Here is a 13949-nt window from a genome sequence, read left to right on the forward strand (position 1 = left end):
ATATATACACCGCATATATACAATACATATATGTATACGTATCAAGGTGTTCATATCAACATAAAGTTCTCACAAGCCAAAATCAAAAAGATAATCACCCCAGAAGAAAAATATGCAAAAGACAAAAACAGGCTTTTATAAGTGAGAAATAACAAATGTCAAGTATTATAAGATACCCTACACTTCACAGATGATAAAAGAAATCCAACTTAAAGTAAGACGATTTTTTACAAATCATAAATCACATTGGCAAAATGCTGACAATGCCTGCATTGGTGAGGGTTTGGAGAAGGGGCAATTCTATGTGCTATTGGTAGAAACTGAGTACAGCCTTATCAGAGGGCAAGCTTTATCAATATTTAAAATGTGTACTACATCATAATTTTATAATTAAAATGTCATAAAAAGGCATTTCCATTTTGATAATTAAAAACAAAAGGAAAGGAAGAAAGAAGCTCAGTTTTGTGTTAAGTGAGTTCACCCATCCTGTGCCATGTTCTGAACCGTCAAGTTGCACCCTTCTCAACACCCTTTCTGGCCTCTGTGCTCCCCCGGATTCTCCTCTAACTCTCTGGCCAGCCCCTGCAGTAAACCTGTCTGCCACCTACTCTTTCCTTCCCTCTCTCAATAGCTATATTCTTAAGGACTGTGCTTTTAGGCCCACTATTCCTCTCCCTCAACTCCCAGGTTTTATACCAAGTTCACTTTTGTAATTCCAGCTACCAGCCATATGCGGGCTACCTCTGCACGCATTCACATCCATGTTTTCAAGTCTTCTCATATTTCAGCAACATTTTGCAGCTGCCAAATTACCAGCACCATGTTGAAAAAAGCCAGAAAAAAAAGTTAAAGCATCCCAGGGCACTCAATATTTCCACTCCTTGTTAGTGTTTTTTGTTCAGTCCTAGGCTCTACCAACTAAGAAAGCTGTGGAAGGACTTGAAGAGAGCTTACTAGATAGCGAAGAAGACAATTTGAAGGTTGGGGAATTTATGGGTAAAGCAGAAATTTCCTTTTCCTGAAAAAGGCAAAGCTGATAAGATATAAGATGGTTCTGAGTATCATATGAAAAACTGTACCAAAATTGACATCACTTTTCTTCTTCTCCAGCTGGGGGCTAGGGGGTTGTTATTAGTCTAAGCTTTTGGCTACATTGAACAGTCCCCACTTGACCCACAATGCATTCCTAACAAGGACCCAGAAAGAAAGAGCAGACCATTTCCCTCCATTCACTGTTGTGGTTGTGACCATCACTCTGGCTTTGAAGCCTGATGTTATCCTTATCACCACTATCTCGGTGAGGGGAAATGCTGACTAAATTACATTCCACAGGATATATAAACAGCAAACTTTATGTTATATATATTTTACCACAATTTAAAAATGCTTTACCAAAACCAAAATGTATGAAAACTGTTGGAAACATACAAATGGGCAGACTACTAAGATAAATAGAACCATGGAAGGCATGTGTGTGGACTGGCAGTATGGAAAATTGCTGAAAGGACCACACTCCTGAGATAAGGAACAGTCTCCTCATACTGAGAGCCACCACTGAGAGCCACCATGGCCACAGAGAATGGCAGGATGGCTCTCTTTCTCTGAAGGCCAAACACCAGTTCAGAGTCTCAAAAAGTAGAAAAGGTAATAAAAACAACTATTTACTGAGCCTCTACTTTGGGCCAGGCATTGTGCTCAGTACTTGTACATATGCTCTGTCATCTAACCCTCCACAGCAGACCCCAGGAAGGGTGCTGTTATTCCTGTTTCACTGGTGTAGAAATGAGGGCTTGGAGAGGCACAGCTTTACTAAGATCACAATGCCAGTATTAGATGAAACCAGGATCTGAGAAGAGCTCTAACTCTGCAGCCCATGATTTTCCTACTACCCGATGCTGATTTACATGCAGTTCAACCTAGACTCAAGAGAGAGGGCTGGGTAATCTCACAATTCACAGAGTATCTCTTCTTTAGTGAATACATTAGATGAAATCTTTCATCAATATACAACACTCACATCCTTCAGAATTAACCTCGAAATTCAGTTTCCTGAAGAAAAAACAGAAAGTAGACTTTGCAAAGAGTACAGAACCATTTATCACTCCAGAGTTTTCCAGCACAGATATACATTTTAACAAATACATGGATAAAAAGCACCAATGAATATATATACATATTAATATTGAATCAGTCTCTCTTCATTACCTGGTCAGTGCCTTGACCCCAAACCTGTGCTAACATTTATAGAGTACCTACTGCATACAAGGTCATAACTTGAGAACTGTGCAAGAATACTGAAAGATTAGAATCCATACTCCTTGCTTCCAAGAGCTTGTAATTTTAGTATGAGAGGCAAGACAAACACGCAAAGGACACTGAAGAACAAAGGTGACATACAAATGTGCAAATTAACGAACACAATGCAAACTGAACACTTACGTGCTAAGGAAATAAAGAATTTATATGTGCCCAGTGAAGTCCCTGAAAGAAGTGTATTTAAAACATTGTTTAGGAAGTCAATAAATGATTGTGAAGATAAGAAACACCAAGCATAAGACATCCTTGGATAATCAATAGGGACTTATTCTTAAGTTCACTTTATAATACTTCAAAAATTACAAACTATTACAAAAGGCAGTTTATGAAGGAATGTAGTAACATAGTAAGTTAAAGTGGTTATAAATATTAAAACGTTTTCTCACTAAAATGCATATCAAGACTCCTTCCTTTTCTTGTTATCCCTGTCTCTAACATCACCTTTGCTCAGTTTTTCTCAAACAGCGTGGGAGCTGGCTACACCAAGACAAAAATTAGAATCATGAAAACAGCCAGGCTCTACAACACATAAAAGCAACATCAACAAAGGCAAGGCCACATGGGAGAGACAAAATAAGGAAAAGGGAGTATAAATAATGCCCATTAATAAATAAGAGGAATTATATTTTCTAAAAGCCAGAGATCACGACTGAGGGTACATGTCTCCCTCCACAGAGCAGGAGTTTTCAGGTGGGTAAAGCACACAGCCTCTATCATAGCTGGTATTACAGTCACGATGATTTGTTCTGGGAGTCGTGTTCCTAGTGTTGCAAATTAAATACAAACACACAGTCCTTTGGTCCACATCAGACACTTCGGTCGTTATGCTGCTCATTTTTTAATCTGATACAGCCATAATCATGTCAGTCGATGCAGACTCAATCCCCTCCTCTACCTCGGGGCCCCTCTGTCACTCTCAAAGTATCCCTAGGCAGTTCTGAGATACAGAATCTTCACTCAATTTCTTGTCCCTCTCATTTTAATCCATTCAAAACTCCTCTGATAAAAGAGCAACTGCTAGACCTGAGACACTTTAGTCCCTCTTTGGGGAAATGAAATTGATTTTCTTCATTTCCACACAAGAGGATCCTTGGGTAACAATATTGTGTCCAGTCACACCCATAATAAAAAAACTGTAGGCGACATTCTTTACTGTACCAGAGGCTGAAAGGTTTTGTGGAGTTCCTGTGGTAGAAGTAAGAATTCAGCCTGATGCTGTCAGATCATGCGTTTAATAAGTATAAGGGTGCCTTCTGACCGAGAGAGTTAAGTGCTGTGGGGCATCCCCATCTGCTCCAACGCAGCCACACAGGGATGTCAGCTGGGGTCACGAGTACGGGTGTGGAGCAGAGTGGGTAAGGGGCCAGCTCCACGTGCTCCCTGGCTTACACCCACCATATCCCTTCTTGACACACCTAATTAAACGAACCAATCACTTTCTGCCTTCAATCTCTTGAGTTTAGGGTAAAGAATACCTGAGGGAAATTTCCAAGGGGAAAATCACAATAGAAAAAACACAACAGAATTTCAGGGGCCTTTAACCAACCTTTCCCAACTCCCAAATTCATTATTCATACTGGTTTTGCAGAATTTCAGAAAGAAAGCTTAAAACATGGCTTAAACCTAAAGTAAGAATATGAAATGTTAGAATAGCTTATCAGTACTTTTTAAAAAACAAGCTTACATGGAGCTAAAATACATAATGACAATAAAAGTTAAGGTGCTCTGGTTGAAGGGAGGGTGTGAGCCTGGAGCCCCACCAGCTCAGCCTCCCTTGCCCCAAACCCAACCCCACTAGAAACACCTGCTCCTTCAAACTCCACTGATATCCACTGACCTAGAAAAAGAACATGCACAATGGCATCCAAAAATTTCCTCCTGGCCCTGAGGACTGCCAGGGAAGCCTCCAGAAATATCTCTCATGGCTTTTGTGAAAAGAACGCACCCCCTAACAATAACTCTGCTTTCAAGGTATAGCATGGAATTTAAAAAGCATTTCCACTTCTCAGTGTGTCGTCCCTTCTTATTCATTTACATGCCTTTACATAAATATGGTACAAAACAGTTCCACAGTACATTCTAAATATTAAGATGCTTAATTTTCCATAGTATCCCTAAGTTTTTTAGTGGGGACGCATTTAGTAACTGATATCCTGGAAAACTTTTCTTCTATGAGACAGAAAAATGAAATGTTTCTCAACGTCCAGATCTCTTTAAACAAACATCAAAATCATTTATAAGCCATGAGAACTAACCTGCAGACACGGGCTGGAAAATACAACTTTTGCCAAGAACGACACAGATATTGCGAATGATCAATAACTCTGATCCAATCAAGTTCATCCATTGAGACTTCAATGAAGTATGAATAAGACCTATGAATCAAAAGGAAAAAGGCAGAAAAAAGTATCATATTAAAATAACAATAGAAAGTTATGTTTTTTTAGCAGCTTTTTTTTTTTTTTTGGCTGCGTTGGGTCTTCACTGCTGTGCTTGGGCTTTCTCTAGTTGTGGCGAGCGGGGGCTACTCTTCTTTGCGGTGTGCGGACTTCTCATTGCGGTGGATTCTCTTGTTGTGGAGCACGGGCTCTAGGCGCGCGGGCTTCAGTAGCTGTGGCTCGCGGGCTCTAGAGCGCAGGCTCAGTAGTTGTGACACGGGCTTAGTTGCTCCGCAGCATGTAGGATCTTCCCAGACCAGGGCACGAACCCGTGTCCCCTGCATTGGCAGGCAGATTCTTAACCACTGCACCACCAGGGAAGCCCCCCGAAGTTATATTTTAATAAAATGTTAAAAGGTACAAAAAATACACTATTCATGAATTACATTTTCTGCATAACGACCAAATTCTGATGATGACGAAATGTGTATACATCCCCCTAACATAGCATTTGCCACAATGTATTGAAATTATCTCTTTGCATGTCTGTCTGCCTTATTAGGTCTCAAGCTGCTTAAGAACACAGACCATGCTATATTTATCTGCATATATCCGGGATCTAGCACGGTGCTTGGCACATATCAGGCATATAAGACATAACAGGACCAGGATGCCTTGCATATACCGTATTAACAGATTAATAAAGCCATGACAGAGAGAGGACAGAAAACAGAGAGGTGTGCCTTCTCCCTCTACCTTCACTGGCCTGGGCGCCCAGCCCTCCTCTCTCAGGAGGAAAGCCAACTCAGAATGGTTCCTCACAGAGGCCAGCTTATCTCCTGCTTCCTCCCAGTTTCCTACCATCCCACACACAGATACAGCCTGCAGAAAAATAAATGACATGGGTGTGAAGAGATAATATGTATTCCTTTTCGGTACAACTTAAAATTTGGCAGCTAATAATCTAGCAGTAATGAAAACAGCCTATCATCCTCCCCTGGTCAGCTACCCTGGACCATTACATGCTGGTCCCATACTGAACAAATCTATATTCCCCTGTCATAAGCCAAATTTAAATTTGAGATGCAGTTATTACTTGTACTGTAATATCAACAGGAACAATCTCAGAAGATTTAGGTGACCATAAATGTCAGCCTGCAACCAACAGTTGTGACCAGAAAAGGTCAGCTTATTTTGTGTCATCCCCTCATTTTCTGCTGTCCCCTCACTCCCATTCATTTTATTGCTCAGTCTCAAACTGGTTATAACCTTTTATTGGACCTCTCTGGGTTATCAGCAATGCAGGATATAATTTTACAACACATGTGAGAATCTTTTTGGCTTAAGATTCTGAATTTTTCACCTTTGCTTAGAATGATAACTTCCGTGAGAAAGGAACTAGTACATGGTAAAGTTAAGTCCCCCATGAATGAAACGCACATACTAAAACAAACTGGGGCTTCCCTGGTGGTGCAGTGGTTAAGAATCCGCCTGCCAATGCAGGGGACACGGGTTCAAGCCCTGGGCCGGGAAGATCCCACATGCCGCAGAGCAACGAAGCTCGTGCGCCACAACTACTGAGCCTGCACTCTAGAGCCCGCGAGCCACAACTACGGAAGCCCGCGTGCCTAGAGCCCGTGCTCCGCAACAAGACAAGCCACCTCAATGAGAAGCCGGCGCACCGCAACGAAGAGTAGTCCCCGCTCGCCACAACTAGAGAAAGCCCGCGCGCAGCAACGAAGACCCAACGCAGCCAAAAATAAATAAATAAAATTAATTAATTAACTTAAAAAAAATAAAAATAAAAAAATACAACAAAGTGGCCTATAAATATTTAACATCCTGGAAATGATGATAACTACTTTCAGTTTCAAATGTACTAACCCTTTCTTTATTATTTTTATACTAATTTCATTATTAACTAAACGAGTGAATATATGTAAAGCTTTTAGAACAGTGCCTACTACTATTATTAATCAGAGACTCCTGTAAATAATACGTGAAATTTGCTCCATTTTGCCAACTAAACATCATATTATATCCAACGATACATATCAGGAAACATATTCTTAATTAAAAAGAATGAGATAACCTGGAGATAACCTCCAATATCCACGCACATGGGGAATGCTGACTCTCACTTCATAAAGCTTCCCTCACACTTGGCTCAAATGGCCTGAAAGGCCAGGGTAGTGGTCAGTGGTGCTAACGAGAGAAATGAACTAACCAGCAAGATCCGCAGGGTCTCATCACCCTTACTATCAAGCCCTTAATGCCCAGACTCAAAGAGGCATGAGTAGGGCCTAGGAGACTGTACACCAGAGACTGGGTTTACAGGTTTAGGTTAATGACGAGCAGCAATGAGGGAGACTGTTCAGTTCTTGGTCACCCTACTGCTCTGGCACTTCTGCCAGGGCTGAAGCCAGTGGGTGAAAACATCAGAGTGGCTAGAAAGGAAGGCAGACTCTTGAAGCCACTGTGAAACTGGTGGGTTCCTAGGCTGGAGCCCATCAAGTTTTATTCACATATTTCTTTTGTTTTGATAATGAATTTATCCACACTAAAGACAATTTTTTTCTTTGTCCACAGTATAAAGTATATTTTAAAAGTTATCATAATATCCAAAAGTAAGGAATCAAGTAAATAAACAATGGTAACCCATATAGTGGAATACCAAACAACTATTAAAAGTAACATTTTACATGGATAAACAACAAGGCCCTACTATATAGCACAGGGAACTATATTCAATATCATGTAATAAACCATAATGGAAAATATGAAAGAGAATATATATGTAAAACATATTTGTATATATATATGTACAGCAGAACTTAAACACATTATAAATAAACTATATTTCAAAAAAATTTTTTAAAAAGTAACACTTTACAGGAATATTTTTAAAAGAGTAGAATATTCACAATGTATTAATTAAAAAATGAAGTTACTTTTTGTACATCTAACCTTTATTTTGTATAACTATGTGTGGTTTTACAGGTTTCTGGTGTGTGTGTGTGTGTGTGTGTGTGTGTGTGTGTGTGTGTGTGTGTGTGTGTGTGTGTGTGTGTGTGTGTGTGTGTGTGTGTGTGACTATGTATAACAAAAAAAATACTGGTTAGGGACTTCCCTGGTGGCACAGTGGGTAATAATCCGCCTGCCAATGCACAGGGCAGGGGTTCAAGCCCTGGCCTGGGAAGATCCCACATGCCACAGAGCAACCAAGCCCATGCACCACAACTACTGAGCCTGTGCTCTAGAGCCTGTGAGCCACAACTACTGAGCCTGCATGCCACAACTACTGAAGCCCACGCAGCTAGAGCCCAAGCTCCACAACAAGAGAAGCCACCGCAATGAGAAGCCCGCGCACCGCAACGAAGGGTAGCCCCCACAAGCCACAATTAGAGAAAGCCTGCGCTCAGCAACGAAGACCCAACACAGCCAAAAATAAAATTAATTAATTAATTAAAAAAAATACTGGTTAGACAAATATAAAAATTAATAATAGGCAGTGAGATTACTAGCAATATTTATTTTCTTCTTTGTGCTTTTCTACATTTTCTGTTTTCCACAATAAACACATATTCATTACTTTTATAAGCAGAAAAAAGCAAAAAATGTTATTTTTTAAAGAAACGCACCCTTTAATTCTTCCCCGAAAACTAAACTTCAAGAGAAATAGCAAAGTGATGACAAAGATAAAAACCAGCAAATCTCTTAAACCAAAGCAGATGACCACAAAGTTAGGCCATCTCAATCAAACATGTCAGTTTCTCTCCAAGTCATGCTAATGACTCACCGGCTATCTCGGTCCCACAGGAGTATCCGTATATGATTGATAATGGATGGCTGACCTAGCTTAATCTCGATGCCAGAACGGCAGTCATCATCAATTGGGTGCCTAGAAAATCCATGATCCAAATCATAATTTTGAGTGTCACCATCTAATAAGGCAGACTTCAGCTCCCCTTTTACCACCTGGGCGCCATATTTCATAGTTGCAATGTTTTCTTCTGGTACTACAGTTAAAAAGAGAAAAAGCAAGGTTAACGGTTACTTATGAAATGTTCCATATTTTGGGAAAAAAGATAAAATTCTTGCATTTTAGTTGATGCTAGTATATGCATTTAATCTAACGAGAAAGAGGAGATATGGAGTGTCTGTGAGAACTAAGATACCACCACAGTTGAAATTTAATGACATCATCACAGCCACAAAGTACCTGGGACTAAGATTACTAAGAAAAAGTTGTAAATACTAGAAAAAACATGTTCTAGGACAAACAAATCAGCTCTACTGAGTTAATTCTATTAGTAGCTTTAATTTAATACCTACTGGACAAAAATAGCATGTAAAATGACCTGTACCTGCCATCTGGACTGAGCACAAAGTATAAAAGCAAAGCAAACAGGTCAGACATCTTATAAAAGAGAAAGAGAAAGACCCCAATACAGCGGAGCTGCTGGTCATACAAGGACGTGCTGAATCATTTAGTTAAAAACCAAGAATATGTTTAAAAGAAGATATATTTTTAGTTCACTTGAATATTTTTAAAAATAAAAATTCAGTCTGTCATCAAAATTAATACTATGATTATAATTAACCCCCCTCCCCTCTCCAACACTAGATGTACTAAGAGTCAATTGTTCCTGGGACTCTGAAGTCCTCTATGCAAATTTTGCTTCACAGATCTAGAACCTGTCTTCCAGGTACTAACATTTGAAAACTGACACTCTCCATGGAGAGACAAGAGGCAGCATAAAGTAGACGTTAAGAGCCTGAGCTTCAAAGTCAGAGTTTAAATAATAGCGCCACCTTTAACCAGATGTATCAATTTGGGGAAGTCACTTTCTCTGAACTTCAATTTCTCAATAGGGCAACATCTATCTCCCAGGTGTTTTTGTTTAAGGATTAAATGAGATGATCTTTGCAAAGCACAGAGTAAGCTCTAAAATAAAGATTGCCGAAATTACTTTTAAGATGGCGGAGTAGAAGGACGTGCTCTCACTCCCTCTTGCGAGAGCACCAGAATCACAACTGGCTGCTGGACAATCATTGACAGGAAGACCCTGGACTTCACCAAGGTGGATACGCCACGTCCAAGGACAGAGGAGAAGCCACAGTGAGACGGTAGGAGGGGCGCTATCAGAGTAAAATCAAATCCCATAACTGCTGGGTGGGTGACTCACAGACTGGCGAACACTTATACCACAGAAGTCCACCCACTGGAGTGAAGGTTCTGAGCCCCAGGTCAGGCTTCCCATCTTGGGGGTCCGGCAACGGGAGGAGGAATTCCTAGAGAATCAGACTTTGAAGCCTAGTGGGAAATGATTGCAGGACTTCGACAGGACTGGGGGAAACAGAGACCCCACTCTTGGAGGGCACACACAAAGTAGTGTGCGCATCGGGACCCAGGGGAAGGAGGAGTGACCCTGGGGGAGACTGAACCAGACCTACCTGCTGGTGTTGGGGGGTCTCCTGCAGAGGCGGGGGGTGGCTCTGTTTCACCGTCGGGACAAGGATACTGGCATCGGAGGTTCTGGGAAGTGCTCCTTGGCGTGAGCCCTCCCAGAGTCTGTCATTAACTCCACCAAAGAGCCCAGGTAGGCTCAAGTGTTGGGTTGCCTCAGGCAAAACAACCAACAGGGTGGGAACCCAGCCCCACCCATCAACAGTCAAGTGGATTAAAGTTTTACTGAGCTCTGACCGCCACAGCAACAGTCAGCTCTACCCACCACCAGAGCTTCCCATCAAGCCTCTTAGATAGCCTCAACCACCAGAGGGCAGACAGCAGAAGCAAGAAAAACTACAATCCTGCAGCCTGTGGAACAAAAACCACAGTTACGGAAAGATAGACAAGATGAAAAGGCAGAGGGCTATGTACCAGATGAAGGAACAAGAAAAAACCCCAGAAAAACAACTAAATGAAGTGGAGACAGGCAACCTTACAGAAAAAGAATTCAGAATAATGATAGTGAAGATGATCCAGGACCTCGGAATAAGAATGGAGGCAAAGATTGAGAAGATGCAAGAAGTGATTAACAAAGACCTAGAAGAATTAAAGAACAAACAAACAGAGATGACCAATACAATAACTGAAATGAAAACTACACTAGAAGGAATCAATAGCAGAATAACTGAGGCAGAAGAACGGATAAGTGACCTGGAAGACAGAATGGTGGAATTCACTGCTGCGGAACAGAATAAAGAAAAAAGAATGAAAAGAAATGAAGACAGCCTAAGAGACCTCTGGGACAACATTAAACGCAACAACATTCGCATTATAGGGGTCCCAGAAGGAGAAGAGAGAGAGAAAGGACCAGAGAAAATATTTGAAGAGATTATAGTCGAAAACTTCGCTAACATGGGAAAGGAAATAGCCACCCAAGTCCAGGAAGCGCAGAGAGTCCCATACAGGATAAACCCAAGGAGAAACACGCCGAGACACATAGTAATCAAAGTGGCAAAAATTAAAGACAAAGAAAAATTATGGAAAGCAGCAAGGGAAAAACGACAAATAACATACAAGGGAACTCCCATAAGGTTAACAGCTGATTTCTCAGCAGAAACTCTGCAAGCCAGAAGGGAGTGGCATGATATACTTAAAGTGATGACAGAGAAGAACCTACAACCAAGATTACTCTACCCGGCAAGGATCTCATTTAGATTTGATGGAGAAATCAAAAGCTTTACAGACAAGCAAAAGCTAAGAGAATTCAGCACCACCAAACCAGCTCTACAACAAATGCTAAAGGAACTTCTCTAAGTGGGAAACACAAAGGAAGAAAAGGACCTACAAAAACAAACCCAAAACAATTAAGGAAATGGTCATAGGAACATACATATCGATAATTACCTTAAACGTGAATGGATTAAATGCCCCAACCAAAAGACATAGACTGGCTGAATGGATACAAAAACAAGACCCATATATATGCTGTCTACAAGAGACCCACTTTAGACCTAGGGACACATACAGACTGAAAGTGAGGGGATGGAAAAAGATATTCCATGCAAATGGAAATCAAAAGAAAGCTGGAGTAGCTATACTCATATCGGATAAAATAGACTTTAAAATAAAGAATGTTACAAGAGACAAGGAAGGACACTACATAATGATCAAGGGATCAATCCAAGAAGAAGATATAACAATTATAAATATATATGCACCCAACATAGGAGCACCTCAATACATAAGGCAACTGCTAACAGCTATAAAAGAGGAAACTGACAGTAACACAATCATAGTGGGGGACTTTAACACCTCACTTACACCAATGGACAGATCATCCAAAATGAAAATAAATAAGGAAACAGAAGCTTTAAATGACACAATAGACCAGATAGATTTAATTGATATATATAGGACATTCCATCCAAAAACAGCAGATTACACATTCTTCTCAAGTGCGCACAGAACATTCTCCAGGATAGATCACATCTTGGGTCACAAATCAAGCCTCAGTAAATTTAAGAAAATTGAAATCATATCAAGCATCTTTTCTGACCACAACGCTATGAGATTAGAAATGAATTACAGGGAAAAAAACGTAAAAAAGACAAACACATGGAGGCTAAACAATACGTTACTAAATAACCGAGAGATCACTGAAGAAATCAAAGAGGAAATAAAAAAATACCTAGAGACAAATGACAATGAAAACACGACGACCCAAAACCTATGGGATGCAGCGAAAGCAGTTCTAAGAGGGAAGTTTATAGCTATACAAGCCTACCTAAAGAAACAAGAAAAATCTCAAGTAAACAATCTAACCTTACACCTAAAGGAACTAGAGAAAGAAGAACAAACAAAACCCAAAGTTAGCAGAAGGAAAGAAATCATAAAGATCAGAGCAGAAATAAATGCAATAGAAACAAAGAAAACAATAGCAAAGATCAATAAAACTAAAAGTTGGTTCTTTGAGAAGATAAACAAAATTGATAAGCCATTAGCCAGACTCATCAAGAAAAAGAGGGAGAGGACTCAAATCAATAAAATCAGAAATGAAAAAGGAGAAGTTACAACAGACACCGCAGAAATACAAAAAGCATCCTAAGAGACTACTACAAGCAACTTTATGCCAATAAAATGGACAACCTGGAAGAAATGGACACATTTTTAGAAAGGTATAACCTTCCAAGACTAAACCAGGAAGAAACAGAAAATATGAACAGACCAATCACAAGTAATGAAATTGAAACTGTGATTAAAAATCTTCCAACAAACAAAACTCCAGGACCAGATGGCTTCACAGGTGAATTCTATCAAACATTTAGAGAAGAGCTAACACCCATCCTTCTCAAACTCTTCCAAAAAATTGCAGAGGAAGGAACACTCCCAAACTCATTCTATGAGGCCACCATCACCCTGATACCAAAACCAGACAAAGACACTACAAAAAAAGAAAATTACAGACCAATATCACTGATGAATATAGATGCAAAAATCCTCAACAAAATACTAGCAAACAGAATCCAACAACACATTAAAAGGATCATACACCACGATCAAGTGGGATTTATCCCAGGGATGCAAGGATTCTTCAATATACGCAAATCAATCAATGTGATACACCATATTAACAAATTGAAGAATAAAAACCGTATGATCATCTCAATAGATGCAGAAAAAGCTTTTGACAAAATTCAACACCCATTTCTGATAAAAACTCTCCAGAAAGTGGGCATAGAGGGAACCTACCTCAACATAATAAAGGCCATATATGACAAACCCACAGCAAACATCATTCTCAATGGTGAAAAACTGAAAGCATTTCCTCTAAGATCAGGAACAAGACAAGGATGTCCACTCTCACCACTATTATTCAACATAGTTCTGGAAGTCCTAGCCACGGCAATCAGAGAAGAAAAAGAAATAAAAGGAATACAAATTGGAAAAGAAGAAGTAAAACTGTCACTGTTTGCAGATGACATGATACTATACATACAGAATCCTAAAACTGCCACCAGAAAACTGCTAGAGCTAATTAATGAATATGGTAAAGTTGCAGGATACAAAATTAATGCACAGAAATCTCTTGCATTCCTATACACTAATGATGAAAAATCTGAAAGAGAAATTATGGAAACACTCCCATTTACCACTGCAACAAAAAGAATAAAATACCTATGAATAAACCTACCTGAGGAGACAAAAGACCTGTATGCACAAAACTATAAGACACTGATGAAAGAAATTAAAGATGATACATAGATGGAGAGATATACCATGTTCTTGGATTGGAAGAATCAACA

The 13949-nt window shown here is 39.9% G+C and overlaps 1 protein-coding gene across 1 annotated transcript in view; it reads right to left on the reverse strand.

The window, feature by feature from the left end:
• Positions 1-13949, reverse strand: part of BTBD9 (BTB domain containing 9) — a 409107-nt gene that overhangs the window by 338262 nt on the left and 56896 nt on the right. Inside the window, exons 5-6 of the mRNA XM_068559438.1 lie at positions 8494-8713; positions 4572-4691 (exon numbers count right to left, since the gene is read on the reverse strand). Coding sequence (XP_068415539.1) covers positions 4572-4691; positions 8494-8713 — 340 coding nt within the window. The remainder of the gene's footprint in view (positions 1-4571; positions 4692-8493; positions 8714-13949) is intronic.

This window comes from Eschrichtius robustus, chromosome 12 (assembly GCF_028021215.1).
Source record: "Eschrichtius robustus isolate mEscRob2 chromosome 12, mEscRob2.pri, whole genome shotgun sequence".
Lineage (NCBI taxonomy): Eukaryota > Metazoa > Chordata > Mammalia > Artiodactyla > Eschrichtiidae > Eschrichtius > Eschrichtius robustus.